At 53.0% G+C, this 26,588-nt stretch overlaps 14 protein-coding genes across 14 annotated transcripts; 6 read left to right on the top strand and 8 right to left on the bottom strand.

Annotated features, from left to right (window-relative positions):
• Positions 1–7: 7 nt before the first annotated feature.
• On the bottom strand, positions 8–1,437 carry BU26DRAFT_610899 (HET-domain-containing protein; the record flags this gene model as incomplete). The annotated part of the gene is made up of 2 exons (XM_033836020.1): positions 8–1,007; positions 1,139–1,437. The coding sequence occupies 2 exons, from the start codon at positions 1,435–1,437 to the stop codon at positions 8–10; spliced, it is 1,299 nt and encodes a 432-aa protein (XP_033676397.1).
• Positions 1,438–2,735: 1,298 nt separating this feature from the next.
• BU26DRAFT_406887 (MFS general substrate transporter) lies at positions 2,736–3,026 on the top strand (the record flags this gene model as incomplete). The annotated part of the gene is made up of 1 exon (XM_033822871.1): positions 2,736–3,026. A coding segment is annotated over one exon (291 nt), but the record flags the coding sequence as incomplete, so codon positions are not given.
• A 1,974-nt stretch (positions 3,027–5,000) lies between these two features.
• On the top strand, positions 5,001–5,782 carry BU26DRAFT_440665 (ankyrin; the record flags this gene model as incomplete). The annotated part of the gene is made up of 2 exons (XM_033824406.1): positions 5,001–5,218; positions 5,266–5,782. 2 exons carry the CDS (start codon positions 5,001–5,003, stop codon positions 5,780–5,782), a joined length of 735 nt encoding a protein of 244 aa, XP_033676395.1.
• A 413-nt stretch (positions 5,783–6,195) lies between these two features.
• Positions 6,196–7,259, bottom strand: BU26DRAFT_496335 (uncharacterized protein; the record flags this gene model as incomplete). Its single annotated transcript, XM_033826249.1, has 2 exons — positions 7,195–7,259; positions 6,196–7,142 (listed from the first exon to the last, which is right to left on the bottom strand). The coding sequence occupies exon 2, from the start codon at positions 6,928–6,930 to the stop codon at positions 6,196–6,198; it is 735 nt and encodes a 244-aa protein (XP_033676394.1). The 5' UTR covers positions 6,931–7,142; positions 7,195–7,259.
• Positions 7,260–8,930: 1,671 nt separating this feature from the next.
• On the top strand, positions 8,931–9,191 carry BU26DRAFT_440828 (uncharacterized protein; the record flags this gene model as incomplete). The annotated part of the gene is made up of 1 exon (XM_033824422.1): positions 8,931–9,191. A coding segment is annotated over one exon (261 nt), but the record flags the coding sequence as incomplete, so codon positions are not given.
• Positions 9,192–9,944: 753 nt separating this feature from the next.
• Positions 9,945–11,118, bottom strand: BU26DRAFT_525218 (uncharacterized protein). The gene has a single exon (XM_033830452.1). The coding sequence runs from the start codon at positions 11,034–11,036 to the stop codon at positions 10,326–10,328; it is 711 nt and encodes a 236-aa protein (XP_033676392.1). The 5' UTR covers positions 11,037–11,118; the 3' UTR covers positions 9,945–10,325.
• Positions 11,119–11,644: 526 nt separating this feature from the next.
• Positions 11,645–12,106, top strand: BU26DRAFT_440787 (uncharacterized protein; the record flags this gene model as incomplete). Its single annotated transcript, XM_033824417.1, has 1 exon — positions 11,645–12,106. A coding segment is annotated over one exon (462 nt), but the record flags the coding sequence as incomplete, so codon positions are not given.
• A 522-nt stretch (positions 12,107–12,628) lies between these two features.
• BU26DRAFT_525217 (uncharacterized protein) lies at positions 12,629–13,657 on the bottom strand. The gene has a single exon (XM_033830451.1). The coding sequence runs from the start codon at positions 13,643–13,645 to the stop codon at positions 12,854–12,856; it is 792 nt and encodes a 263-aa protein (XP_033676390.1). The 5' UTR covers positions 13,646–13,657; the 3' UTR covers positions 12,629–12,853.
• A 663-nt stretch (positions 13,658–14,320) lies between these two features.
• BU26DRAFT_535352 (uncharacterized protein) lies at positions 14,321–16,041 on the bottom strand (the record flags this gene model as incomplete). Its single annotated transcript, XM_033831274.1, has 4 exons — positions 14,321–15,261; positions 15,318–15,480; positions 15,525–15,930; positions 15,992–16,041. 4 exons carry the CDS (start codon positions 16,039–16,041, stop codon positions 14,321–14,323), a joined length of 1,560 nt encoding a protein of 519 aa, XP_033676389.1.
• Positions 16,042–16,580: 539 nt separating this feature from the next.
• On the bottom strand, positions 16,581–17,637 carry BU26DRAFT_177241 (uncharacterized protein). The gene has a single exon (XM_033820350.1). It carries the CDS (start codon positions 17,545–17,547, stop codon positions 16,867–16,869), a length of 681 nt encoding a protein of 226 aa, XP_033676388.1. The 5' UTR covers positions 17,548–17,637; the 3' UTR covers positions 16,581–16,866.
• On the bottom strand, positions 17,569–19,136 carry BU26DRAFT_496328 (non-specific serine/threonine protein kinase). Its single transcript, XM_033826248.1, has 5 exons — positions 18,856–19,136; positions 18,449–18,801; positions 18,096–18,403; positions 17,881–18,043; positions 17,569–17,833 (listed from the first exon to the last, which is right to left on the bottom strand). Exons 1-5 carry the CDS (start codon positions 19,098–19,100, stop codon positions 17,643–17,645), a joined length of 1,260 nt encoding a protein of 419 aa, XP_033676387.1. The 5' UTR covers positions 19,101–19,136; the 3' UTR covers positions 17,569–17,642.
• A 420-nt stretch (positions 19,137–19,556) lies between these two features.
• Positions 19,557–20,302, top strand: BU26DRAFT_177211 (uncharacterized protein). The gene is made up of 2 exons (XM_033820349.1): positions 19,557–19,824; positions 19,877–20,302. Exons 1-2 carry the CDS (start codon positions 19,711–19,713, stop codon positions 20,039–20,041), a joined length of 279 nt encoding a protein of 92 aa, XP_033676386.1. The 5' UTR covers positions 19,557–19,710; the 3' UTR covers positions 20,042–20,302.
• On the top strand, positions 20,222–21,356 carry BU26DRAFT_525211 (uncharacterized protein). The gene is made up of 2 exons (XM_033830450.1): positions 20,222–20,583; positions 20,641–21,356. The coding sequence occupies exons 1-2, from the start codon at positions 20,272–20,274 to the stop codon at positions 21,244–21,246; spliced, it is 918 nt and encodes a 305-aa protein (XP_033676385.1). The 5' UTR covers positions 20,222–20,271; the 3' UTR covers positions 21,247–21,356.
• A 977-nt stretch (positions 21,357–22,333) lies between these two features.
• On the bottom strand, positions 22,334–24,194 carry BU26DRAFT_469022 (uroporphyrin-III C-methyltransferas-like protein). Its single transcript, XM_033825305.1, has 2 exons — positions 23,764–24,194; positions 22,334–23,712 (listed from the first exon to the last, which is right to left on the bottom strand). The coding sequence occupies exons 1-2, from the start codon at positions 24,059–24,061 to the stop codon at positions 22,385–22,387; spliced, it is 1,626 nt and encodes a 541-aa protein (XP_033676384.1). The 5' UTR covers positions 24,062–24,194; the 3' UTR covers positions 22,334–22,384.
• Between the last annotated feature and the right edge of the window lie 2,394 nt (positions 24,195–26,588).

The raw sequence follows: 26,588 nt of genomic DNA, 5'->3' as shown, positions 1-26,588 counted from the left end.
TTGTCCACTACGTCCCTCTGCAGAGAGATAGTGCCTTCTTCTTAACATAGCTCTCCAAAGAGCTCTCGATGTCCCGCTCTTTCCGGCTGGTCATGAGCAGATGCACGTTGTCAAGCTGCCATCCAGCCACTGTCTCAAGGACGTCCATCAGTTCTTGACGTTGTGTACATTCGTCGAGTGCATCCAGAACGATGTAGGCGTGCGTGAACTGTCGCATCACCTGCGATGTGACCTCCAGAAGCGCACGCAGTGATGGCTGTCGTTGTCCGTTGTCGCAGGATGAGAACAATGCATCGACGCCCTTGGGTATTGTAGACGAACGCTGCAGGAGCTGGCAGAGCAACGAGCGGAGCATCAGCTCTGGGTCCTGTTTCTGCGTATCGTTGAAGTCAAAGTAGAAGTACGCCGTCACCATACTGGCGTCATCATCGCAGTGCTGCAGCAGATGCTCGATGATGGTAGAACTCAAGATGGTCTTTCCGCATCCTGGTATCCCATACAGCCACAGTCGCGACGCAGCACCCTCCTTCCATTCTGCGAACCTTGCATTTTGTAGCAACCAGAGTCTAGTCTCAGCCTGTCGCTGCTTGTGCGCTTTGTGATAGTTTGTGGATGGGTCAGGCGCCGAGAGCCAGCTGCAGATCTTGCCGAGCCTTTCTTCTTGGCTTCGGCTGCGGCCTTTGTTCTCCTTCGTAGCAACCGCATCTCTCAGCCGATAAAATGCGTTTTCCTCGCCTTCGCCGTAAATCAGCGGTAAATGGACCCCGAACATGCCCAGCAGACTGTATGCTCTGTCTTCTTCGCGCGTTGTCTGGCGTTTTTCTGCCCAAGAGAAACGGTCGTCTACGCTGAAGTCGGACAGTCTACTCCCTGATAGAGCTTCAACAGGTATTCCTGTAATCTCGTGTATGGTGTCTTTCAGGGACTGCTTGTCCCCCAGCAGCTCTCCCTCTTTCGAATAGAATGCGACCGATGCAGGAGCAAGAAGTTCCTGGAGTGTCCAGCCTCTGGTGAACCATCTGCTCTTCTAAAGGCCGGACTCCACTTCCGACACGATTCACTATCTGCATCAACAATATTACACTCGACATCTGAGAGGTAGACATAACACTTCTTCGCGTTTTAGTACCAATGGAACATGGAGTTGATCGCTTCCTGGAGCTCTTGGCTGTTCGATTTGTCGATGCAGCAAGTGTCAACCCAGAAGTAGTCCAGACCGTCACGCTTGGTCTGTTGCGCGCAGAAGCGGATCTTGTCCCAACCAGCCTTGCTCTTTGCACCAATGTCCTCTAAACTGTTGAGGTTCTTCAGATCATCGAAGATCACCTCCTGCTTCCCCCAAGTGTGCGAGAGGATCGCATAGGGGGGGATCTGGTCGCCGACCAGGTCGTCAGTCCAGCTGAGCCTCCCATCGCCTGCAGTGTATAGCAGTCGCATAGTTTCATGTGTCGGTCTGTTTGTGCGAGCGGTAGGGGAGGGTCTAGGAGGACTTCGAAGCAGGATGGAGGGATCGATAGGGCAAGGCGGCTCGCTCGTGACGGACGTGGATGTCGTCGAATGTAGCTGTCGGGCTTGTTGTGGGTTGCTCAGCGGTGGGTTGCTAGATTATTTGTCAAGGAAGCAGTCGGTGCTCGCCACTCGTGGAGTAGCGGCCTGCTGACAATGCTGAGTGCTTTGGCGGCTACAAGCCACTTGGGGGGGAAGCATACCTGTCCCTGCGAACCGGCGCAAGCGTGTCGGTACACTGTGCAGTACGGTACAGTTGAGTGCAGCACCAGTGGGAGCGCATCTCGCCCCCTGCATCTGACCGAAGGAATCGGTTGATGCTGACGTCGAGCCAGCAGCACAGTCGACATCGCTGGCTAAGCCAAGGCAACCCCGAGTCGCACCGCGACATCCGTCGCTGTCCGTGTGCACAGGACGCGGTCGTCGTCAGAGCCCAGACTGTGTTTTCGTTCTTTCGTTGAGCGACCTGCCTTTTGTCGGCACTGTATGACACATGCTACGCCTGGCCGCACTTCACTCTCTTATACGAGCCGTAAGCCCAAGCCCAAGCACCAGCTCGGTTCTTCGCCACCTTCAGCAGCACATCCAACAACATATCCAATGTGCAGACCAGCCTCTTGGAGACCAATACCGCCGCCCAAGGAGCGAGAGCAAGAACAAGAGCAAGAGCAAAAGCAAGAGCGTAAGTGCCGGTCTGGCTGCCCCTTCCACCGCCAGCCCGGCGATCACAACTTGTGTCGGTTCGCTGAGGAGCTGGACAAAAGCTTCGGCTGCAACAGAGGTGCGTGTCTCCATCGCTGCATGTTTCGAGTGCCCGCTGAAGCCGCCGCGCAGTCACATTCGACGAAGAGCGTGTCGAGTCTCCCTCCGAGCCCAAGCGAGCCTACACCAAGTGCTCGGTCTCCACCGCAGACTCGACTATCCAGCTGCTTCAGCTCGACACAGAAGCGGGCGCTGTTGCTGCTGTGAACGCGAACAGGGCAGACGATATCGCCCAGCCTGTAAGCAGCGGCCAGCTTCCACCTGCGCGTCCAAACACCGCTGACACCACCGCTAACCACAGGGAAGCCAGAACGCAAGCAATGGCTTGTCATGATCAGTCTCAGCACGGTGTCGTTCGTGGTGTCGCTCGACGCCACGATCCTGGTGACGGCTTTGCTAGTAAGCCACTGCGCAGCTCGGGATCCACCTGATCGCTTCGCCCTTCGCTGACACGCTGCTCGCAGGACATATCGCGCTCGCTTCACGGCACCGCTGCCGAGACGTTCTGGACGGGCACCTCGTACCTCCTCGCGTCGGCAGTCTGCCAGCCCGTGGTCGCGGCGGGCTCGTCTTGCTTCGGTCGACAGCGGCTGCTCGTCACGTCCATCGTTCTCTTCACCTTCGGCACGGCCTTCTGCGCGGTTGCACACGACTTTGCCGTCATGCTGATCGGGCGCTGCGTACAGGGCGGAGGAGGAGGAGGCGTCATCGCCATGACCCAGGTCATCTTCTGCGACATGGTCCCTTTGAGACAGCGACCGCAGTACTGTCCGTGTGACAGCTTTACACCGAAACCCCAGTGGTGCGGTGGATTGGACGTGTCGTCGTTCCGCATACAACGCTCGTCGAGTCTGCGCAAGAGGTGCGGATCGGCGCACGACGTAGCACACGTGGTGCATGTTCGAACGTCGCGCAGCCACGGTCGGGGTCTGGTGTAAAGCGAGATGTGGACGCAAGGTTGTCACTGCTGTGGAGTTGCTGTGGGATGTGCACTGGTAGCCATGCCGTGGGGCTCAGCTGATCGATCATCGTCAAGCTCTTTTGGGTTAGAGCGATGACTAAGCCCACCCTTGATTGATTGAGCTCCCTAAAACCAGACGATTCTGACTTGCGTTGTACCGCACTATGCTGTCCCGTACTCGGAAACCCTCAGCCTGCTACTTATCGTAGACTGTTGGAGGCAGAGCTGATGTTGATGACGTTACGGCATTGACATACTTGGCAATCCGCTTTCTTGCCCCACTTTACCCAACATCACGTCTCCTTCACAACACTCCTCCTGTCGCGACGAGGTAGCACGCAAACTGCACTGCTCCTTGCAATGCACATACTCGACCTACCACCCGAGCTGCTGCAGCTCACCATCGACATTGCGGTACAACATAGTGACTTGCAGTGCGCACTCAGGTTTCGGGAAACATGCCGTACCCTGCCCCAAGACAGCGGTCGAACGCCCAGTCTGACACACCACAGGCCACTTCAAAGACATTGTACAAAAGTCAATCTTCCGCTTACCGAAGGCCGTGCTTCTCCAGACGCGACTGTGCGCGTCTATGACACGCGGCCTTGTTCACTCGAAGATGCTGCTTGGGAATGCCGACGAGTTGCTTCTGTGCTACACCATCAATCGCACAGCGGAGTACCTCACTGAAGGCCTCACGTCTGTGTCCCGAGACCGGTGCGTGCAGGTTCTCGAGACATCTGCAGCGAATGCCTTGATGTATTGGAGGCTCCTGGATTGTCTCACGACGGAGCGATCGAGCTATCTCCCACCTGAGGAGCTCAGAGACAATGCTCTCATAGCAGCTGTCGGGGCGGGAGAAACAGCTGCAGTGCAAAAGCTCCTAGAGGAAGGAGCCAATCCCGCTTCGAACACGCCGTTGTTTGGAGAGCCTCTGGCTACAGCAGCATCGTCTGAATCTCCGGCGATGGTGTGCCTTCTGCTCGAGCACTGGAACTGGGAGGACCACGCACAGCTTAGTGGACTTCGGCTCGCTCACGCCATTGAGGCTGCCGCTGCTGCCGGCCACGAGTGCGTGCTAGCCAAGCTGCTTGAGTACAGAGACCGCATTGATAGGTCTCTGTACGATGACACCATCGTACGCACGGTCAAGAGCAGCCAGACAGCGTCCGTGGAGCCGCTCCTACTCGTCAGACATGTAGATCCCTCTCCAGCAGCGAGGGCGGAGTTTTGGCTTCGTCTCGCGCGAACAGCCGCAGAGTATAATCGGCGGAACCTGCTGCAACGACTCCTGACCGAACACCTACCAGACGTCGGGGAAGCTTCGCTTGTGGCAGCGATGAAAGATGCGTGCCTGGCGAACCATGGTCAGATATTGCAGACGATCTTGCCCCACCTCTCTGTCGTCGACCCGGCACGTCACGCGGACAGCCTCTTCTGGGCTGCAAGGTTCGGGAATGTGGAGGCCTTGCAGCACCTGTTGACGTCCCTACAGAACGGCCGACGTGCATTGCTCCTAGCTTTTGCTGGTGCCGTGTCTGGACAGGCGTCGGAGGCCATCGTGCACCTGTTCGAGGTTGCAGGCGTCCGCCCCGTCAGTAAAGACGCTGCAACACGTTTCACAGACGTTGCGCGTCTGATACTCCCAGACACGGCCTCTGAGGCGTTAGCAGAGCCCCTCGAGCCACTCTCAGCGTCAGTTCAGGCGCAAAAGCTACGCGAGGCCGCCGCGACGGGCAGGCTTGCTGACGTTATCAACATCTCCAACACTATGCAAGCCCATCACCTGAACATCACCTCCGGCATTGCTGGCGCGTTCAGCGAGGCAGCCAAGAACAGCCACCTTGATGTCCTTTTGTTCTTGTGCGAGAATTGGAAGCTTCACCTGGTGACGTCTTGTGCGAAGTCGCCAGCCGTAGCGCAGATATTCTTTGATTTCGGCTGGGACATCAGCCAAACAGACGAAGGCTCGAAGTATCCGCGTCTCGGGTAGGTACACCGGCAGGCGCACAGCTGGCTCGGCTAACGATGGCCAGGAGTTTCGTCCGGGATGAGCACTTCACCCGTTGGCTACTCGACAAAGGAGCGTCAGCTGATGCAAGAGGAGAGTTTGACGTCACTGCAGTCTCGGTAGCGATTGTGAGCGCCTCAATGTCAACAATCAGACTGTTGCTTCATCGAAGTAGCGGCATCCAGCAAGGACAGCTTCTCTATTTTGCTCTGCAAAGGGGCGGTAACGATACCCTTGAGATTGTTGAGCTACTGCTGAACTTGGGCTGCCCAATCGATAGCGTGTGTTTTCGGAACGATCCGCGTTCCTGGCTTGAGTGGGGCGTTGGAGAAGCCGGGACAGCTCTATTTACAGCAGCTGAGCAGGGCAGAGATGACGTGGTGGCATATCTGCTTTCAAGAGGAGCCGATACTACCTTGGTTTCCAACAAGGGCCGCACAGCCCTATTTGCGGCCGAGAGCAAAGAGCGACCCGGAGTTATACGGCTCTTGCGCCAGCACATCAGCGGACGCTGTTTTGTCACATCGAATTCGTCCCCGTAGAAATGGCTTGAGTTTCGGAAGCGTTTCTGCACCTGGACCTTACACGGCCAACACTAGATTATAAGGCGACAGGTGTGCATACGTGCAGGTGTGTGCAGATGTGTATACAACTTCGTCGCATCGTGTCGTAATAGGCAGCAGCCCGCCGCAAAGAACTGTGAAGATACGGAGTTTAGTCGCCGCCAAATCATGCGTCGTTCACCCGAGCGAGCTGCTTTTGCGCGGGGGGCAGCGCTGCCCAGATTAGCTTAGTGTAGAAGATCGGGGGTGATTTTCAGCACCCTGGCGTGCCACCATGACAGACCTACGATCAGTCATATATTTAGCGGAGGCTACGCGTAGATAGTTTGGCCTAAGATCGAACTCTTTAATCTTTATCTCTATCTGGTGAAATGTGTGTATGGGGAGTATAATCAGGGCTCGATACTTCTGGCAAGCTCAAAAATTGTTTGATGATCCTCATATAGAGCATGATAGGTGCCATCATCGACCGCCCATTTCTGGAATCCCGGGGGGAAATATCCCGCATGCTCCCAATCGATCACACACTTCACCATTAACGTATTCGGGTCCATCCTTAGGTTGTCGGGACCCAAATCGCCATGAGTGAATACGAACTCGTTGTACGAAGATGTCTTTGTGTCCCAGTGCGGTCGTGTATCGTATTCCAGCATCCACGCCGGCGGCAGCACGAACCCGTCCAGTCCTGTTTTGTTGGAACGTAGCTTTGCGAGCTCGGGGAGAAGAACAGTCTGGATGAAGTGCTCGGCATTAGCCTTCGCAATATCCATGCATTTGTTGCATTCGCCGCCGCCGCTGTTATGCCTCACGCCGCCCGGTTTTCGGCATTCCTTGCCGGCTTCGCTCAGATCGATGCCGTCGACTCGACTCATTTCCAGGAACATGGACCCGTCATCGTTCTGGCCACACCGGATAAACTGGGGAATCGGAATTCTTGTGCGCTCAGCAAGCAGCTTCAGCGCTTTAGCCTCGTTGATAACGCGCTCCGTTTTCCAACGCCGTGTATTGAACCACACATCCCCACAGGGTTGGGCGTAGTATTCAGTAGCGGTACGGGAGCGTTTCTTAAACGTATAGGGGGAAAGTTCGTAGCCTGAGTGAATAGTCGTCCACGACTGTGTTGCCATAGTTCCGTAATAGGTCACCTAAGGGTCCTCTGGGCGGCGGGAATGGACGGTGGAGGTAATGGGTGTGGAGGGCAGCGCGAGGCCCTAGAGGCTCGAGGAGTTTATTGCAAACGGTTGAGTGTCGTGGCGAAAGACTCGTTTCAGCTTGAACGGCCACGGATCCTCGGGCGAGGGCACGGTCCATCATTACCCGAAGGGGCATTAGGCTGCACCAACGGGTAAAACATGTTATCTCCTTTCACGACTTGGCTACTGCAACCCAATTCGTACGAGAGCGAAGCTTGTTCCCACGACTAACTGGATTCGAGTGTACGCGGCCATGTGTGGACACCATAAACATATAGCGCGCATGATGGCATCCGTTTGAGAAGCAAATTGAATACATTCCGATTCAAGACGAAACGAGTGGCGTAATTTCTGAGCCATCGTAGCTGTGCGGACAGAATATTAGCTTGTGGTTTGGCCGCGCCAATCGAGAGTTGGGGACTTGCCCGTAGTGAGTTATTGGATGAATTGCAGAGTATTGAGACATGAGTTGATTGATTGAGAATACGAGAAATATGGCTATATATATATCTGACCAGGTCACGTGAAGTAGTAACCATATCCGGCAACATGAGTGAATATTTCGGAACGGGATCTGTGGAGGATAGATTGTTGCTCGTAGAGAGTTGGAATTTGCTTTAACTTTAGTGTCTACTTCATACGGCATTGCACAAGCTTTATACACGTCCATCTCCTATCTCGGCGCTGTTGCCTGCGGAGATACTTCTCAATACAGATCAACTGGAATGAGCGGGCGGGTAAATGCCAGGCAATCATCCGCAGAGGGAGCATGATCGAAGGCTTGGTCGCTCAAGGTGAGCGTCGGAGCACGTGGAGCATTTTAGCAAGTGGGGTGAGCTATCGCGCAGGGTGAAACCTGGAGCTGCACAGCCTCTCACGCGAAATCGAATAACCCTACGTCACAGCAGGCAAACTGCATCAACAGCGCATCGCATATACGTGGGCATGTTATAGGAAAGTTAAAATTGTTCGGGCAATTTCTAGCGATTCGGCTCCGTCAACAGCATCCGACTTCCATACGCAGAGAGATGCCAATATCCGGCAGGCTAACGATGCACGGAACAGCAGGCTTTGCCGTCATTTTGAGTTGGAAGAATCGTCCTTGGTGTCGCGTTCACCCTTTCCGTGACAGAGACCACAATCCAAATCACCTTGCTTTCCAGAGCCGCCGCACAGAGGACAGGGAGACATCCGCGTCCAAAAGACGAACTGCAGACCAGGATGTCAGCAGACTTACATACCAGATCACAGGGGAGCACTACCCCCTTTAGATGGAGCGGTTGACCAATGTAAGGGTAATCCGGACGATTCTCGATGGTTGTGTGTTTCGTAGATGTGTTGCTTGCTGAATTGCCTCGATCTAGGACTTCAAGTTTTGTCGGGACATGCTACGGATCTTCGCTATCCAATCATCCCTGCAACTTCTGCCGCTTCTCCTTCCTGTCCTCATGCTCATCACAAGCCATACGGTCGCATTGTTACCGCTCGGCAAGGTGGGGAAGGCGGCAGTGGCATATCATCCGTGACTCGTCCTACGTCCCACGTTCTCGCTCAACTTCTCGCTCATGTTGGCTCTGCCTGCGCATTGATATTGCTTGTACAGGGGCCTGTGCATCCGTGTCGGTCTTTGACTGGCTACGGCGCCCTTGCAACCATCAGCCGCGACCCCGGCGAACCCTGATGCATCCTCCTATCCTTGTCTGCTGCCCCCTTTAGGATGAAGATCCGTATTCCTAATGACGTGGCAAGGGATGAGGAGAGACTGAGGCGGGAGATCCAGGATCAGGTATCTGTCGTCTTTGCTCTTGCCAGAAAATCCGTGGCGTGGGGGGTCGTGTTCTGACTAGTGGTTACAGTGTGGCCATGATTCGACACTTTATGAGGAGCAGTCCGGGCCTAACACTTACTATTTCCCCGAGTTGGACCTTCAACAGGACCGGGAGGTCTGCGCCGTGGTTGTAATAGCCCGTAGCGGACGTGGCGCTGTGCGTGTCATCGGCGATCTTCAACAAAGCAAGGACGTGAATAGTAATGAGAACGTTGTCACGCACCCCACGAACAAGGAGGAATACTGTCTTATACTGCTACAGTCCAATCAGTCGTGTGCGATTCTAGGCGCACCGTCGTATCGCCTGGTGACCCGGTCAGCCCCTCGCCGTCCTCCGTCACAGCTGCCCCCTGTATGCCCCCAGTGAACGTCAGGTGTCTCGCGATCCTGTGAGAAAATTCCGTCGAAAACTCAATCCCGATCGTCCCAGCCGCGCATTCGAACACCGTTCGGGCCTTCATTTCTTCAAAGGGAAACAGGATGCGGATCTGCCGCTCGGGACACTGCTCGAGCAGTAGGTGGAGGAGTGTCCGCATGGAAATCTCCCCGGTGAACTGGGGGGCGGGTTGGGGTGTCATTTGTAGCTGGTCTGCGTAAGCAATCATCGCCTGCTCGAGACCTGGCTGCTTGGGCGCAGAACACCACCACCGGTAGACTTGAGCTTGCCAATCGCGTCGAGCGACGCGCCGATCGAGCAGAGAAAGAACGCATGGGGGTAATGCTTCCAAAGGTCGAGAAGGAGTGCTTGTGCCCTTTTTCGTGGGGCGTTTCTCTTGATGGTTGCCGGGTCTTGCTTGACAAGCTCCATGGCTCTGCTGAGCCGGTTCTTCTGCGCAGCACTCAGTTAGTAGGGGCCATCAGCGGCGAATCTGCCGATTTCTCTGTTTAGCAATGCCACGAGGTCCTCGTCTGTCTGGATTAGCAACATGTCTCGGTCGGATGTTGGCCGTGGAGGCGACAAGGCAGATTGCGCCCGAGGAGCGAGGGAAAGATGAGAAAAGAGGGACAGTTGACGGATTGTGATCACGGAGATGGGCAGTAGAGGTGAAGAGATGTGGGTCCCAGAGTTGGGGGACCGTGAGATGGTGGGCAGGAGAGGTGAAGAGCGAGAAGGTGCGTCTGATTCGCTACAGCAGCTGCTCACTGGCACGAATCAGACCTTACGAAACCAGGGCTGGTTTTCCTATATAACACAGGTGTGCGGTACGCCTTGCCATCGACGGAAGACATTGTGATCACCAAACCATCACAAGACTCCGAACCACCTCAAAGCCCAAGTCCTACCAACACTTGACTCCCAAGGAGGCCTCACTGCACTCCCACACTAGTTCTATTGCAAGGTAGGTACACTGAAAGGCGTCCTGAGCCACGAAACTGTGCTTACCTCGTGCCGCAGAGCGAAGCACCATGGCCGACGGAAGCACTCCTATCACGGTTCCTCTAGCCAAGGTGACTTTTGCTAGGCTCAGCTGTGTTGTTACTGTACATGCACCGTGCCTCCTTATCCGCCGATGAGCTGGATATGCCTCCGTACCAAGTCCATGTCCTCGTACAGCCCGAACTGACCAGTCCGGTCACGCTTCCACTGCTGTACTTCTGGAGGGAAATACCCACAGTCTTCCATATCCACCAAGGCCAGCACTTTCAGTGTCTGGGTACAAAACAACATGTTGTGTAGAACAAGGTCATTATGGCAAAAGACGAAGTCGGCTTGAGGAGATTCTAACACCCGCCAGGCCTCCCTCTTATCGTGGTGGGAAACCCAGCGAGGCGGAATCACGATGCCCTCGAGGCCCGTCCTTCTACTCTTCAGACGGCTCAGCTGGGGTAACACCACTTCTTGGACGAACCGCTCGGCATTTGCGCTGACAATCCCTTCACATGCGGCACAGGGCGATTTCGCTTCCGAAGGATGGTGAAGCTGAGGCATGCGGCACTCATCTGCAGCCATGTCGCCGCGGACCGATCCTTTGATGCACTCGGTCTCCAGATAGCAACGGCCGTATTCGTCCTCGCCAAAGGCAATCAGCCTCGGGACCGGGATAGACGTCTGATCCGAGAGGAGTCTTAGGGTCGCAGCCTCGACTGCGAAGCGTTGCTTGAGCCATGGCAACCCCGCCGCGTCCGGAAGTTCGCGTTTGATGAACGTTCTCTCCGTCCAGAAATATGATTTGGCCTCGGACCGATAAAGAAAGACCTCTTGCGATGCCATGGCTGGGACAGAGTTTGGGTGTAGGGATGAGCAAAAAAGATGTCGAGTCAGAGACTGAGTTTCCTGTCATATACAGCCTGGGAGCGCCGTGAGCAGAAATGAGAGGGGCTTTCGTGCATCTTTATATGTCCACAACCTGGAGCATAGGCCACCTGGTGGCGCCTGGAGCACAGACCCTAGGCCCAAGCTCCACAGTACGTCTTTCCAGCCTATTCTACTCGACTCGACAAGATTACGTGCGGGAATTCCGGCCACCACGAGCACTGGGACCGAATGCGGAATTGCTGGAACGGTAGGGATCACCAGCAGTGTCAGACCTGGCCCTGCGCCGCACAGCACGCCTGCGAGCTGCAGCCCAGGCACGCCAAGAATAAACATGCGCCGCAATTGCATCAGTCGGACTGTGTGAGGCGGCAATTGAGGGCCATGCGCAGTGTGTCAGGGATGTTCAGACGCGGCTTGTGAAGAGTCTAGACATTGAAATTGTTGCTTGCTATCTACAGTCCACCTGTCCCTCACGTCTCGCCAATAGTTAGCCATGCATACCTCCAGCCTCTGATGTCCCTGTCCGCCCTCAATCGCGATACGTTGAACTCTCCTCTTGCTGCAGCGACCTCCTCAACAGCGCGAAGATCTGGGAGGCGTGCCGGGCCACCTCGGCGGCGTCGTTCTTTTTCGATCCAATTGTAGTGGGAAGATTCGGAGAAGAGTTCGTGGACGGGGCGATGGGAGCGAACGACCCGATACTGGAGGTGTGGGACCAGGCGCAGCTGGCTTGGGGACCAGAGCCGCTAGAGGGCAGGGTAAAGTGCCTGATTTCGGTCGGGACGGGCGCGCCTTCGCTCAAGCCGTTCAAGGACGACGTCTTGCACATCGGCGAGACGTTGGTAGCGATCGCCACAGAGACAGAGCAGACGGCGGAGAGGTTCCGGCGCGAGAGGTCGCTGCTTGCCGACACTGGACGGTACTACCAGTTCAACGTGAATCGTAGGCTGGAGGACATTGGACTGGAAGAGTCGAAGAAGGTTAACGAGATGGCGGCGGCCACACGAAGGTACATCGGGAGTTAGGAGGTATTTAAGTAGATCTAGGCGTGTGTCGGCAACATCGCCGGGAGAGCATGTTAGTTCAACACATCGACACCTCCACCATCGGGCCCCCCGCGTACAGCCTCCTTTCAGCAGACATCTTGGACGCTCAACACGGGCAGTTTCGCGGACACACCCGACCCCAGGAGGAATGCGGATCCCATACTCAAGGATAAAGTAGAGGATAACCTCTGGATTGACTATCTGGACATTCTCAATACGTTCTTTGGACAGATACCAACGATGCGACGTACGACTACTTACTTACACTATAGCCAGGAGCCGGTCGGTCGTTTTCCGTGCCAGCAAGATTCAGGCGTTCAAGTGACAAATTACCAATCCACGGTCACGTGGTTAGATGATATACTAAGTATTAATGTTAAGGATCGTCGAACATCGACTCGCACGCTTGAAGCAGCGTTTGGTATTGAGAGGGCTCTACTTGCAGTTAATGTCACAATCCTTCATCTTGCACGCCCAGTACCGCGTCTGACGTTCAAGAACATCCTGTATTGGGGGTTGATAGGAATAACGGATTCAATATACAGCAAATCTAATGAAAATCAAGCTCATATGCCCACTTTCCACTCCTCTCCTACATCCTGCCATCGGCCGGCTTCTGAATCAATTCAAGGACACTATTCGCTGTAGAAATAGCCCGCAGTAAGCCGCACTCAAGCGACTTTTGGAATGTCAAACCTTTGCAAGGTCCACGGCCGCAATTCCTCTTTAGCTTGCTGCCCACACCGCATGGTCTTCTGCAGGGTGGAAACGAGAGTAACCAGCAGACGCTGGGTTTTGTTCGGTATCAGCAGCTTTCGGACACTCACTAGTATCGTCAAGAAACTTGATAAGGTGGTCGGTTTGCAAATGATCTGTTCCTTGCTCGTTGTAGGGGCTTAACCAGAGAGGATATTCAAACTCCGTCGTATAGTATCCAGCAAATTCCCAGTCTATAATTGCGGTGATATTGAAAGTATCCGGATCCACGAAGATGTTATGTTGACCAAGGTCATTATGGCAGAACACAAAGTCGTTTAGGCGTGAGGTTTTCCGTGACCAACTCGACCGTTTGTCTCGATACGTTATTCGGCTTGGTGGGATGAGTGGTAGGTTGGCATCAATACTGCCAGTGGTGTGATGTCGTAGCTTGTGAAGTTGGGGTAGGATAAACGTCTCCAGGCATTCGGCGACGTGTTTGGTGGCGACGTGTTTGGTAGCGGCATTGGATGCCAAGTCCTCTAGGGTACTGCCTACGGCACGCTCAGTGACGAGGTGAAGCAAGCCATTTTCTTCATACAGTTCGAGAAATCTGGGTACCGGTATAGATGTTGTAGAGGCGATGAACTTGAGGGTAGCTGCTTCGTTTTCGAGACGCTCACGAGACCATTGGGGATAAACTTTTCGCCCAGTAACTTGGGAAGTAGGCAGTGCATCCTCAGGGAGTTCACTCTTGATGAATGTTGACTTCGTCAGAGTATACTGCCGTTCGTGGCTTCTCCATTGGTAGGTCTCCTCCATCATATGTCAGGCTGAGAAGATTGTGAAGACCGGTGCTTTCGCGAAAAAGGATTAAATAATGGATAGACTTGGCATCTTGGCAATCAAGCTGCACAGCCACACTAAGTGGCACAGTTGCACGGGAAATTCTTCGGTCACAACGTCATAAAATCGTAACGTCATATTGAAAAGCTTAGGATTTAGACTATGGTCTAGGGACAACCAACAAAAACCAAGCATCATAGCTTCCATAACAAGCTCCCACACCACACCAGCCAGATTCGCGAATATCAGCTCCATCCCATCCGCTGTGATTCTATTAACTGTCAGTGAAGCGATTGTCATAAGGGGTTTGGACATCGTACCTGGACTATTTGACATATTCATGTTTAACAGGCGGATGTTGATTGCAATCAGAATGTCTGCAAAGACCTGCTGGTGGCCCCCCGCAAGTAGGGCACTCCGGGGCAGTCCTAGAGACTTCTTGGAGGCAATGGTTGCATTGCGTTTTCTTCGTGGGTGTAATTGGAGGCATGTTAAGATTTCGTTTGGCTTCGAGGAATTAGGTGAGGATTTCAAGTTGCCGCGTTGTTCGAAGCAGTGGAAGGAGGGGCGCCGATTATAAACGCTAGCTTCGAGTTCGCGAGCGAAATGCTGCACGTCCATACAGCAGGGCGAAATATCCAGCACGGATCGTTACATATACATCTCCTCGTCCATGTCGTCCCACGGCCAGTGAGCCTTAATCTCCTCCCGTTCCTTCGCCGACTCGGCCTTCGCCAACGCCTTCTCCTTCCACTCCTTGAAGAAAGCCACGGCACCCTCGTAGTCCTCAGCCGGTACCCAGCCCTCCTCCCCGACGCCGCCCTGGGACTGTAAGAACTCGAAGCCCCAGGTCGCTTCGCTCAGTTCTTTATCCAGCACCGCCGTCTCGTCTAGGTCCTTGGCGTCGAACTCGAGGGGACACGGCACGCCTCCGCCCGTAAGCTCCTCCCACCTGTTCGCGGCTTGAATAAGCGCAGCCTTCAGGTCGGAGGTCTCGCCCTCCCACGGGCCACCAGCGTGCAGGAAGAGTCGACCACGGAGCGCGTACAGACGGTCCGTAAAGGCGGCGTAGTGGAGCGGGTTGCACTCCATCGTGCTGGTGACGTAGTGGTAGTGAACGAGGCGACAACGGTAGCGGTACTCCTCGCCGTCTCGCTGAGCTTCGCCCATCTCGTCGAGGTTCTCCGGTCGAGAGGGCGGCGTCATGGACTGCGACGCGCCGTCTGCGTGGTTCTGGAGGCGTTGGGGAATACCGGCGAGGAGAAACATGGGTAGGATAGACGTGTGTTGCCAGTCAAACAGGCTGACGATTTTGCAGTCGGAGCCGGGCGACCAAGACACGAATATGTTGTTCGGCTGGAGGTCTGGATGGCGGATGTAGAAACGACTTAAAGCGGGGTCCCTAGGAACGAGCGACGACGTGATGCCGAGGTACCGCTCCAAGTTCTCGACATGGTCCAACGGCGACTGCAGCTGGTACTTATAACTGGGCCTCCTTTCGCGCCGCAGCGGTAGGAGCGGTTTTCCGAAGTGCTTCAGATAGGCGATCTCCTTCTGCGCCGCTGCCGCGAGAGCTGCTTCGGCGCTATGATCTACAGATGCCAGTTAGTTTGAGGGCGTAATAATAAAGAGGCGGAGAGCGGCATACACGGTCCTCGATTTACATCGAGCCCTGCCCTTCTCCCATACCACAACGCTAGCTTCGTGTCCGGGCCGACGCAGAAACGCTTGTCCTCCAGAGGCACGCCCAGCCCTGAGGCGACCTTCTCGAGGTCTTTGGTGGGGTACAGGCTTCCGCCAGCGGGAAATGGCTGAGACATCATGCGTGATCGAGCTGAGTGAGCTGGCGGAGGACAGAGATGACTTCCTCGTCCCCGAGGCTGGGCCAGACCTCGCTGAGCTTTGGGCCGCGAACGAATTCCATAAGAATATACGGGGTTCCAGCGTCATTGTCCGAGTCGGCCGAGTACCCGTATATCTCAGGGACAGGGATCCCGCAGGACCGCTGGTACTTGATAGTAGCCACCTCGCTGGCGACGGCGTAGTAGTTAGGGACCGTCATGGGGTAGGGAACCCGGGCGACCACCTGCCGACCGTCGCGCAGAGCGACGACGAAGGTGCGGTTGAAACCGCCCTCAGCGAGCTTAGATATGCTGACGACATCCTTAGGACTTTGATTCACAGACTCGGCTGCAAGTCGACACAACCCGTCGACATCGAAAACGACCTTCCGCTCCTTGTGGCGAAGAGCGTCGTTGTAGCTAAACGATAGAGATGACGAATCAGATATCTATGCGCCAGAACAACGCTTATGAAGCTTACACCCAACGCCCTGAAGTGTAGTCGTAGAGGTCGTTTTGAGACTCGGTCATGGAGGACAAGGCGCGACGTAGCAGCCAACGTGTTGTGGAGATGGAGAAGAACGGTCGCGGAGAGGCGGGAGCTTTGAGCTTTTTGAAGACGACGGAACTCGCCCTTCCAAGGCGAAGCGTGCCAAAGTAGGCTGAGGTGAGGTCGCGGTAAGGTCGCGGTGGGGGAAAAGAAGGCAAGCAGCAACCAACCAGCATCTATCGCGTGCAATAATCGGTGGAAATCTTAGCGACACCTGAAAATTCGCGCGCGCGCGGGAAAACCTACCTAAAATCTAGAAATCTATAAATTAATTAATAACGCTAACGTACTTTACAAGCAAAAGCTCCACAAGAGCGAACGCGGTGAGTCAAAAGAGAAGGTGATGGCAGTCAGGAGGCGTTGTGACGATATGGGTGCCCTCTGTTATATACTGTGATGGACAGGGGACAATGCGTGCTTTTCTGCGCGAAAACAGGCTGCGGCTTCGGGCCGATCCCGAACATGCGATTGCTTGTCGCATTCCCGGCATCTGGACTTCTTCAGGTGGTATGGATGGCGCACCCAAGCACATGTGGCCCCTCTCTTTTGCGCCAAGGCTGGCCTAGCTAAAATAGACTCACCGAGTAGGATTGCCCGGTTCTCTTACCCGGCCGGGCCACTCGCTCGTTCAGCCAGATTCTCATACGCTAGTCAGCAAGGAGCATAGATACGCTATTCTCCCGCCCAGGCTTCAGGCTGCAAGACCGCAAACAGCACCTAGCGTTCCGGTGAACCCACTCTGACGGAACTTGCCTCAAAGGCAAGTTGGACACCCGTCCACATCCCACCCCGCAAACTCCATCTCCTCAGCCAACGTGCTGATATCCGCCTCCCTTGCATATCCCTCGGGCTCCGGGTGCGCCTGCACGACCATGTCGACGCGGCGGTTCGTGGTCGGGTCGCGGATGCGGCGCGCCTCCGTCGGGCGGAGGTGGTGGAGGGAGTGCGCGATTTGGATGGCGGCTTCGGCGAGGGGCGCCATGGCTCGACAGCCCCGGCAATCTGATCGGGGGCCGTGTGGTCGAGGAGGTTCTGTCGGATGATGCGGAGCATTTCCTGTCCAGGCTGTCAGTAACTCGAACACAAGCAACTCCCTCTTCCGGACATAGCTGCGTGCGGGTGTCTGCTTGTTCTCTGGCAGTCGCATTCTGTCGAGTTTCGTCTCTGAAGTCGTCGAGGGCAGTGGTACTGGCGGCGACGTCGTGGCGGAACGCCTGCATGTGTCCGGCCAGCTGGTCCACGCCGGTGCCCACGTGGTCAAGCGATGCCTGGCGCGCAAGCCCGTGGATCCGATCGTGGAGCGCGTCGATGGCATGCTGGCGGGCTGGCGGGCAACTGCGGCAAGCTGGCCTGTTCGAGATGGGCTCTTCGCACCGTGCCGAGGTTCGCATGCCTGAGCCACCTCGTGTCGCGCCTCGAGAGCGAGAGGCCTCGCGAACGGCGCTACGAAGACGACGAACGAGACCGATCCAGCCGCAAAGCAGCATCGTCAGGGGGCAGCAGCGACGAGCAACATATACTTAATACAAAAACTCCTCGAGAATGACTTCGCAGTGCAATGGTTGCTTGATCGCCGTCGTAACTACATAGCGTCGGCCATCCATGGGTGCTTCAGAAGTTCAGTCGCCGACTTCCTGTCTTCCGGCCGCCATCTGAGCATCGAGCGTATGAAATCGAGAAACAATTCCTTTTCCTCCCCTTCAAGCGCCGAGATTCTTTCCTCGAGTGAGATCTTAGGAATAGATACACTCTTGGAACCACCCGTCCAGTGTCCTATTGAACTTAGCAGAGTCTATGTCGGGACGATCTCAGTGACTGACCTTGCTCGTCGAAGACCTTCTTTGTTATATCGTTGCTTTGCATGTATTGAAGCGGAGGCATTCCAAGGTATGCAACCATTTCGGAAACATGGTGTGTCCCTGATGATTTGCCCTCGTTGTCACGGGCGTCGAATAGATGCTGATTTTCAAACAAGTCCCACACCTAATCAAGAGTAAGTCACTGAGGCTTCCTTGCAATAGGATTGAATACTTACCAACGTGGCGACACTCCAAATGTCCACCTTAGAGCCCCACTCCATCTCGAAAAGTATCTCTGGTGCACGGTATAGCTCAGGCTGAATTAAGCCGGAGTGGGAATCTCCTATCCGCGCTTCTCCAAAGTCACAGAGAGCTGGTTGGCCCCAAAGACCACCCGTGGGAAGGCGAAGCTTGCGGGAACAGTAAATGGTGCGTGTGTCGTCGATCACTTTGGATGGGGATGGGTTCTCTGCTTCATCTTTCTCGAAGTCTTCCAGAATAGTCTCATCAGCCACAGTCAGCATGATATTGGCAGGATTGATGTCTGACTTGTCAGTTAATTCAATCATGTTACATCATCTTGCCGTACCTGTGTGTACGACCTTAGCTTCGTCGTGTAAGAACGACAGCGCCTTTAGCACATTGGCTAGCGTCCACTTTAGAAGCGGAACATTGAGCTTGTGTGCTGAGTTCTGATACTGGAGCTGTCGAATAGTCATGTGCATGGGTGGATGAACCAAGCACAAATGTTTGCCAGTCGGACCGTCGAGCTCGAATTCGCCATACAGTCCGCGGATGTATGCTTGGCCGCGATGCTGTGATTCCATAGAACTGACGTGTTCGTAAAAATCCAGCTCTCGATTGAGTTGTGTAGACTTTTCGGCATCTCGGGTACAAATTTTGACAGCGACGTAGCCAGCGACGAAGCCAGCGTCTCGTTCTCTGTGCATGAATGATCAGACTTTGAAGGGTGGGGGTGAAGAACGCCAAACATACCGGATATCCCGACACAGCCAGACCGTGGAGTATGCACCGTAACCGAGTTTTCCAATGACCTTAAAGCTAGAATCGAGAACCTCACCAGTTCGTACTGGATAAAACTGATCATGGCTATACCACGGAAGGCGCTCCTCCTCGAAGAGCTCGCTGGCATTCATCTTCGTACTCTGGAAGCGCGAAATTCGGGATATGTTAGAGGGAAATTTGAAGCGAGTACATGCTCGTTGACCAAATTTCAACATGTTGTAGAGACACTATATCATTGCGGGAAGTTAGTGTGACGGTCCAAAGGCATGTCAGCCGCGCTGATGCCTAGCGCGGTCATTGACGCGTCCGTGCTCGGTCGATCAATTGGCCGGCGGCAACAACGACGCTAGCAAATTTACCCGCGCGCTACATTACGCATGTCGTTACCCATCATCCAATGATTTGGTCCAGTTCACAGGGCGCATCATGCGAGATCTCGTTACGCGCCGACTATTCTTGAACTTCTCCAATATGTACGCAACGTTAAACGAGCTCACAAGGGTCTGACCTTCTCACCCCGCAATGTCTTATTCAGACTCGGCGTCACTTCTTCACAGCCACATTCGGGATACTCGATCTATGTGACTCGCTCTTGCTATTTTAGTAACCATTGGATTCCGCTTGGAGCGAAGCGTCAAACTGATGCGGCACAACATCAAGAGCTCAGTGTTGCGAAGTCCAAGAACTGAGGGTATAAGAGCAGAGGCTGCCATCCATCAATCATGCCTCATCACATTCTCATCGATCAGCATTCATTACCAAGCACATCACAACATCCTTCACTATCACTCCAAACTTTACTAGTTCGTCATCGCAACTTCCCACATGCAAGCCACGTCCCGCAGACTCATCAAATTCGTCGGCAGTGTCACCCTTGAGCATCTCGACTCTAAGACTCTCCCAGTAGTCAAAGGATACTGCGAAAAAGTCGAGAAAGAAGTATGTCGATACGCAGGGCTCGTCTAGCCACAAACTTGCTTACGTGATCTAGAATCCAATCATCACGAAGGCAGAGGTCAAGGGAAGCAAGTGGCACAAGTCCCATGACGATCCAAACGATAGCGAGCTGGTCATCTCCATTCGTTTCAGAGACGAGAATGGCAGGAGGGTCACCACTGGCCATGTGCACCAGGATGGCACTGGGAGGATCTCGTAGTGCCCGTGACCTGGTTGCATGAGCACACGTGAAGGATGGATGAGAATCGAAACTAAGCCCGTTCCGCGTAGTGGTTGCTCTAGCGCACCGTATCGTAAGCAATGTGAAGGGTCGGCCCGAGGGGGCGAAGCCGTGGGGTCCGTGCACAGTTGATTGCAACCTCAAATACCTGTGCCGCAGGCCTCAAGCGATAAACTACAACAAACATATTGCAGAAACCTGTCAGTATCATGGAATCCCCACATATTGACTTAAACGAAAGCCTCGACGATGCCCTCCCAAAACCTGTTCACATTGTCACGGACGAAGACATGGTCGCCTTTCGAGAACAACAACGCTTGAATCCAGATGCAGGACCAGACGTCTTCATATCTCCACTAGGCGATGTATCAGTCCAAGGCTATCCAAACGACCGCACACCTCAACACAACGGCGTTAGCGAGATTCTCGGCGTCGTGCAGATCCTTGAAGGCGCCGGCATCCCGTGCTGCATGGTTGCCGAACCCGCATTGATATACTACGGCACTGGACGGGTCATGGTCGCAAGTACAACCGTATTTTCTTGGGGTGCATCGGGTGCCTAACGTTCGTACGCATAGGAATGGATTATGTGCGTCCCAACCGACCAACTAGAAGCAGCAGCAGCGCTTTTTCGCGCCAAGCTCGATACTTTCGAACCCTTCCGACCCTCTGCACTCTCTAGGCCTCAGGGGATGGAGCATTTGTTCCCCCGTTTCAAGTTCGACGGTCTGCGATTATTCTTCATCCTCATGTCTGCTCAAGCATGCCATATACCTTGCCGGCCCGAAAACATCGAGTACAGCCCGACTGGCTTGCCATACCCCAAGCTGCCCATCTTCGCCCAAAGCCTCCTCGATACCAGGAACTTCGTGGACCTTGAAGATCTCATCGACGGCATGAATCTTACACTCGACTGGGGTATGGAAAATTTAGATCTCGAAGGTACCATCGATGCCGATTGGGCCCGGTGGAAGGCGAATCTTTTAATCGGCGGACAAGCGTCAGAGGATCAAGTCCCTGGGTGGTGTGCCAATCCTATGAAACGGCTCGACGCTTGGACGGAGATGGTAAGCGATGACGCAAAGAAGATGCGACAGGGCCACAAATACTTGCCTAGTTATGAAACTAGGTTTTGGAAGCGGGGCCAGAAGGATCCGAGGCTAAGAAAACGTGAGTACTGCTAGGGTTGCGGGCTATCGGGAGTGCGCTGCTGAGAACGCTGCTCCTGCAACGAAGTTACTAAGATGTATCAGGAAGTAGTTTGATTCAAGCATTGTCTTATGCATACAACAGATTCTACGAGCAACACACCCTGCTCCTTGCATGCTGGCTACTAACATTCTTCTTTGTAAGAACAGCTAAACTAAGATGTAGCACGTACAGAGTATTGGAGCTATAAAGATGTTAATAATGAGAATCGACAGCAGCTCAGGATATGAAGTGCTTGGGTCGTACAGCCCAGATCATACGGGTCATATCTATTTACCTAGTGAGTTCTCAACATCAGTCCCATCGCTTTGAGGATGGAAATGTGACCATCGTGCTAGGCATGCCTCCTCGTCTCTGGCTTCTTTACACGGCCGTCGGCTGAGTGAGCGAGCGAACTAGCCGGTGCTCTAGCTGTTGTCGGAGATGAAGTCGCAGATGGTGAGGGCTACATCGTAGTCGACTGTGTCCCCGTCGTCTAGGGCAGGCAGCTTGACGAGCGTGTTGCAGCCCGGGTAGTGGGGATGGCGCAACATGAGCGTTGGAACGCGGCCTCGGCGGCCAAGCGGTAGGGTAGCGCGCGGTTTGGCGGCGGACATAAGAGGTGCTCTGCGTCGCTCTCGGCTACACCGCCGTCACCTTTGGTCATCTCTAAATCCCCGTGCCATCCAAGTACAAGCCTCCCTCTAATAAGTATAGACTGTCTACCGCTAGCTCCGCTAGAAGAGCGCTATAATTAGGGCTATCTTTCTCTATAACCGTGGTCTGCATAAATGCATCCTGCGATCCTAAACACCGGACGTTGCTACTAATACCTTTTAGAACACCAAGTGAGGTGCGCCTAGAAGCTACGCCTCTTGACTAAGGGCCCTACGTGAAATTAGTCTAGACACGCTTCGTCAAGGTTTTCCACGATGTCTAGGAAAAAGCCGGCTGGTAATTTTGTTAGGTTTGCGTTGAGCTCGGTTTTTGCGTTGAGCCCGGGACCCACTACCGAGCCGCAGTGAGGTAAGTGGGTGCCGCAAGTAGTTGCACATGTTTGATATCAGCCCGGCCCCACACAGAAGAGGTTTTAAGCATTGATTCGGGTTCAACGGCGCTATAGATGACCAAGAGCTAGTCTATGAGATCTCTCGCTATACCCAATTCACCGTCTATACCGATACTGTCCAAGCCGTTGAAGCCTTCTTCAACAACCCACTTCTGGCTATAGCGGCTATAGCGGCTAAGAACAGTGCACGCGTCTCCTAGGACCAGCAACCCGGGCGGACGACTGCCTTCCTCTTCCAGGGCAGCACATACATTCTCCAACGTGGTCCTAATGACCCTTTGATCAGGGCAGCTTGCGCGCTCGAGAACGGCGCACGGAGTGCTGGACGGGTATCCCTTTGAATGTAGGGATTCGACAAGGGACGACAGTCGGTGAAGAGCCATCAAGAAAATCACGGTGCGAGATGGCACATACTCCGGCGGCTCAGGAGCAGCTCCTTTCCGACCAGTGCCGGTACAAATGAGTACTTGGTCGGCCACGCTTCGATGAGTTGCGGGTATGGCAGCAAAGAGGGGCGCACTCAGAGCGCTGGTAATCCCAGGGTGGACGATCGGAGTATAGCCGTGCGACCGGAAGAAGTCGTACTCCTCCCCGCCACGCCCATAGATGTACGGGTCGCCCTGTTTTATGCGGACCACCACCTTCCCCGCCTTGAGGCCGTTTAGACCCATATCCAGCAATTCTTCTTGAGCTTTGTCGGCGTTGCCGGGGAACTTCCTGGCAATGTGAACTGTTGCGCGCCGAGGAACCAAATCCAGTATTGCACTCGGCACAAGCTTGTCGGCAAGTATAAGGTCGGCGGATAGTATAGCTTTGTGCGCTGCACGGGTCAGCAGCCCGGGATTGCCTGGACCGGAGCCTACTAGAAGGATTCGCCCGGCCCGGTTCCTTCCTCCCACTGCGGTATGGTTGGCTTTCGAAGCATTGAAGCTGGAGTAGTCCCGTAACAAGATGTCCACATCGGCATCGGAAATGGCTGCGAGACGGCGCAGCGGCCAGTACTCGCAGATCTGCGAAAGCCATCGCACACGTCGACCCCTTGCCGCCTCCATGCTTTCTGCGGCTACGAGTTTATTAAACGTGGCGGGCTGGCCAATGTCCTCTTCCTCGGCTTCCAGATCTTGGGATAGCTCGGCGGCATGATCCTCTTCCCATATCCGTCTTCGCATGGCGCCTAACCGCTCGACCGCATCTCCTAGATGCGGGGGGAGGGATGCTGCTATCTCTCGGCGTATTCTTGCTGCAAGTTTGCAGCCTTTTCCGGACGTGGTTACGCCGACTTGCAAGGGACCGTCGGAGTGCGTGGACAGGAGGGTGAAAGAGCAGAGATGGGGCGCATCAGCAACGTTGATGGGGATTCTGAGCCGACGGCACAAGCTCGAGATCCGGGTACCTGCTCTATCGTTACAATGGAAGCGGGAGATGGGCCAGCGGCATTTATTACTTAGACTCTGTTTCCCTCCCGCCGTCACAAACACGGCATCAACAGCACCGTCTACTTCCGGGCGCCCAAGGGTAGTAAGGTCGTCCTCTTTGAAACTGCGTTGCAGCCATTGTACCTCGCCGTCATCGATTCGCTGCACGAGGCCGTAGTGCAGTGTTGCGTCTTCTGGGGCGATCAGGATCGGCTTCGCGCCCACCTCGAGCGAGCGCGCACACCGTGCGCCGGCCAAAGGGTTCGATCCGATGATCAAGTGGACGTGAGAGGTCGAGTCGACGGCAGCGAGAAGCGCTGGTGACATGATAACCGCCAGTAGTTGCGGCAGGAAGCAGTAGGTGGGGGAGATGAAGAGTAGATGGCGCGATTTGTGGAGTACACGACGAGAACGAGACTTTGAATACCCATCAGCAGCCAGGGAGAGGGGAGAGTGTGATTTGACGCAGTGCAGTTCTTTTTTTTTTGTTCCGCTATCGATAACGCGATCAGCCACTAGTCCCTTTCAGCCACCTTGGCGGAGGTGCCGCGGAGAAAATGCAGAGCAGCGGCGGCAACGCCTTGTCTCCGTGGAGATCCGTGGAGATGGCGCCTCTACCTAACCTTTGCAGGTATGCATGGAGAGTGTGCGGCCCGGTACGGGGCAGTGAACGCCGCGGAGAGAAAATGCAGAGCAGCGGCGGCAACGGCATCAAGCAACGTGCTTGTGTGTAAGCTTCTGTTTTATAACGTTTGTGACGCCCTTTCTTACCGTTTTCCCACCGTCAGAACCATAACCTAATTATAGGGCAGCTTGCGCACGAGCCCCTGCCAACCTTCCGCTCCCCCAACAGTGCATTTCCACCTCTTACCACCAGCAACCAGTCCGCGCAGCGCTGTAGCCCTTCCTGCCCAGTGTCTACTAGATTCTAAGATAGCCGCCTTTATATATAAGCGCGCCCGCTTATACCTTTCTTTATTCGCCGTTCGTCTCTTCGAACTACTATAACGGTGTCGTTAAGTCGCAAGCAATAGCTGTATGTTACGATCACAGGATCGAGAACAGGGCTAACCGGCCAGGACGGAGGAAACGGCAGGCCAAGCCCGGGGTCACGGGACAAGGGATCACGTGCAGGGTCACGGGAATGATCAGGGTCACGTGACATGGATTAGACGGATTAGATGGCTCAGGATCTGATCCAAGAGATCAGGCCCTAATCTAAGAGATCTATAGGAGCCAGGGACTTAGCGCCTAATCTAGCCAAGAAGGTACATATATATAACTAGAAGGAGCTTGCTTCTTATAGCTTCTTATAGTTATTACTTTATTTATTAAATTACTACTACGACTTATAATTTATAGTATTATTACCTCTACCTCTTTGTTACTAAAGATTCTAGCCTAAAGTACACCTCTTACCTTCTCTTATAAAAGTAAGCCTTAGTCTTAGTTAAGAGAATAGCTTATAATAAAATAACTACCTAACGTTAAAGAGTAGAATAACTATATTAATAGTTAGAACTCTATCTAGAAAGGCCTAAGCCTAGAAGCTAACTATAGAAGAGTAGATTATAAAACTCTAATAAGTTATTATAGTACTCTAGAAAATAAGCGTTTAATAGGTAGAAGAGCTAGCTATAGTAAAACGCTAGGCCTAGGCTAAGATTACTCTACCTAGACGCTTTAATAGTAAAAGAGAAAACCTTAACGTATTTCTAGTAGCTATAAAGCTCTACCTATAATATAACGCTATAGCGTTTCTATAGAATAAAGATAAGATTCTAGAAGCTATAATAAACATAGAAGAGAAAGCTCTTATATAGACTAAACTCTATATATTAGACTAGCTAGAAAATAAGAGTAATATAAAGAGAATATAATAGTCTATAAATAAAATCTTTAAAAGCTAGACTAGGTTTATAAAGCACCTTAAAGAAATATTTAGAGAGGTTAACGCGTATAAAGTAGTCTAAGAAAAGCTATTTAGACTATAATAGACTAGATTAGTATTCTAGTACGTAGTAATATTTAGATAGCTAAGCGCTTACCTAGACTAGAATAACTTCGCGCTAGTAGGACTCTTCTACAAAGAGTTAAAGAAGTTAGTTAAGAATAATATCGCGCACGCTAAATAACTAGAAAACCTAAGTAATACTATAGAGATAGTAGTAAAAATTAATAACTAGTAGTATAAACAAAACCTAGAATATTAATAGAGTAGAAACTACTCTATACTATTAATAGTTAGAACAAGATAACTATAGACTATATTCTAGAGAGATTCTATAGATCTAGACTAGGTTAAGACTCTATAGAAGGGAAAATAAACTCTAAGAAATAAGAAAAAAGCATAGTACTTTAAGAAAGAACTATACCTAGTCTATAGTAAAAAAGAACACTTTACGTAAGAATATCTAAAGAAAAGAAAAATAGTTAGAATAATCTAGGTAGACTATAATAGCCTTATATAGATAGTATACTATAATAATAGCTATATAATATACTAGAGAGATAAGGTTAACTTAGATTAGTACCTAACTAAGGTTAGAGCTATTATACTAGAATACTCTACGTATATAGAATACCTTACTCTAGAAACTATCTAATAACGTATTAACGTATAATAGTACTAGATATACGCAGAATTCTATAACGTATAGAGCTACTAACACGTATATTAGAATATTCTATTTACTAATAAAGAATTCTAGAAGGCGTTAGACGCTCTTAAGAAAGTAGCTAGATTAGTAGAATACCTTATAGATAAAGAAGTATACTTATATATTTAGAAAATCTACTAGAGTTTCTCTATAAATAATTCTAAGGCTAGAAAAGCTAGGTAATAGTAACTAAG

Source organism: Trematosphaeria pertusa (genome assembly GCF_010094035.1).
Source record: "Trematosphaeria pertusa strain CBS 122368 unplaced genomic scaffold BU26scaffold_24, whole genome shotgun sequence".
NCBI lineage: Eukaryota > Fungi > Ascomycota > Dothideomycetes > Pleosporales > Trematosphaeriaceae > Trematosphaeria > Trematosphaeria pertusa.
Note: the sequence above shows the minus strand (reverse complement) of the source record. Positions and strands in the feature narration are given on the sequence as shown.

Coding starts and splice junctions, on each gene's coding strand:
- BU26DRAFT_525218 (XM_033830452.1), bottom strand. CDS start 11,036: ATGGCATCGCAAGAGGTCTTTCTTTATCGGTCCGAGGCCAAATCATAT.
- BU26DRAFT_525217 (XM_033830451.1), bottom strand. CDS start 13,645: ATGGAGGAGACCTACCAATGGAGAAGCCACGAACGGCAGTATACTCTG.
- BU26DRAFT_177241 (XM_033820350.1), bottom strand. CDS start 17,547: ATGCTGCTTTGCGGCTGGATCGGTCTCGTTCGTCGTCTTCGTAGCGCC.
- BU26DRAFT_496328 (XM_033826248.1), bottom strand. CDS start 19,100: ATGTTGAAATTTGGTCAACGAGCATGTACTCGCTTCAAATTTCCCTCT. Junction 18,802..18,855: donor TGGCTGTGTCGGGATATCCG/GTATGTTTGGCG, acceptor ATTCATGCACAG/AGAACGAGACGCTGGCTTCG. Junction 18,044..18,095: donor TTTGGAGTGTCGCCACGTTG/GTAAGTATTCAA, acceptor ACTCTTGATTAG/GTGTGGGACTTGTTTGAAAA.
- BU26DRAFT_177211 (XM_033820349.1), top strand. CDS start 19,711: ATGCAAGCCACGTCCCGCAGACTCATCAAATTCGTCGGCAGTGTCACC. Junction 19,825..19,876: donor GCGAAAAAGTCGAGAAAGAA/GTATGTCGATAC, acceptor TACGTGATCTAG/AATCCAATCATCACGAAGGC.
- BU26DRAFT_525211 (XM_033830450.1), top strand. CDS start 20,272: ATGGAATCCCCACATATTGACTTAAACGAAAGCCTCGACGATGCCCTC. Junction 20,584..20,640: donor GCACTGGACGGGTCATGGTC/GCAAGTACAACC, acceptor TCGTACGCATAG/GAATGGATTATGTGCGTCCC.
- BU26DRAFT_469022 (XM_033825305.1), bottom strand. CDS start 24,061: ATGTCACCAGCGCTTCTCGCTGCCGTCGACTCGACCTCTCACGTCCAC. Junction 23,713..23,763: donor GGGAGGGAAACAGAGTCTAA/GTAATAAATGCC, acceptor ACGATAGAGCAG/GTACCCGGATCTCGAGCTTG.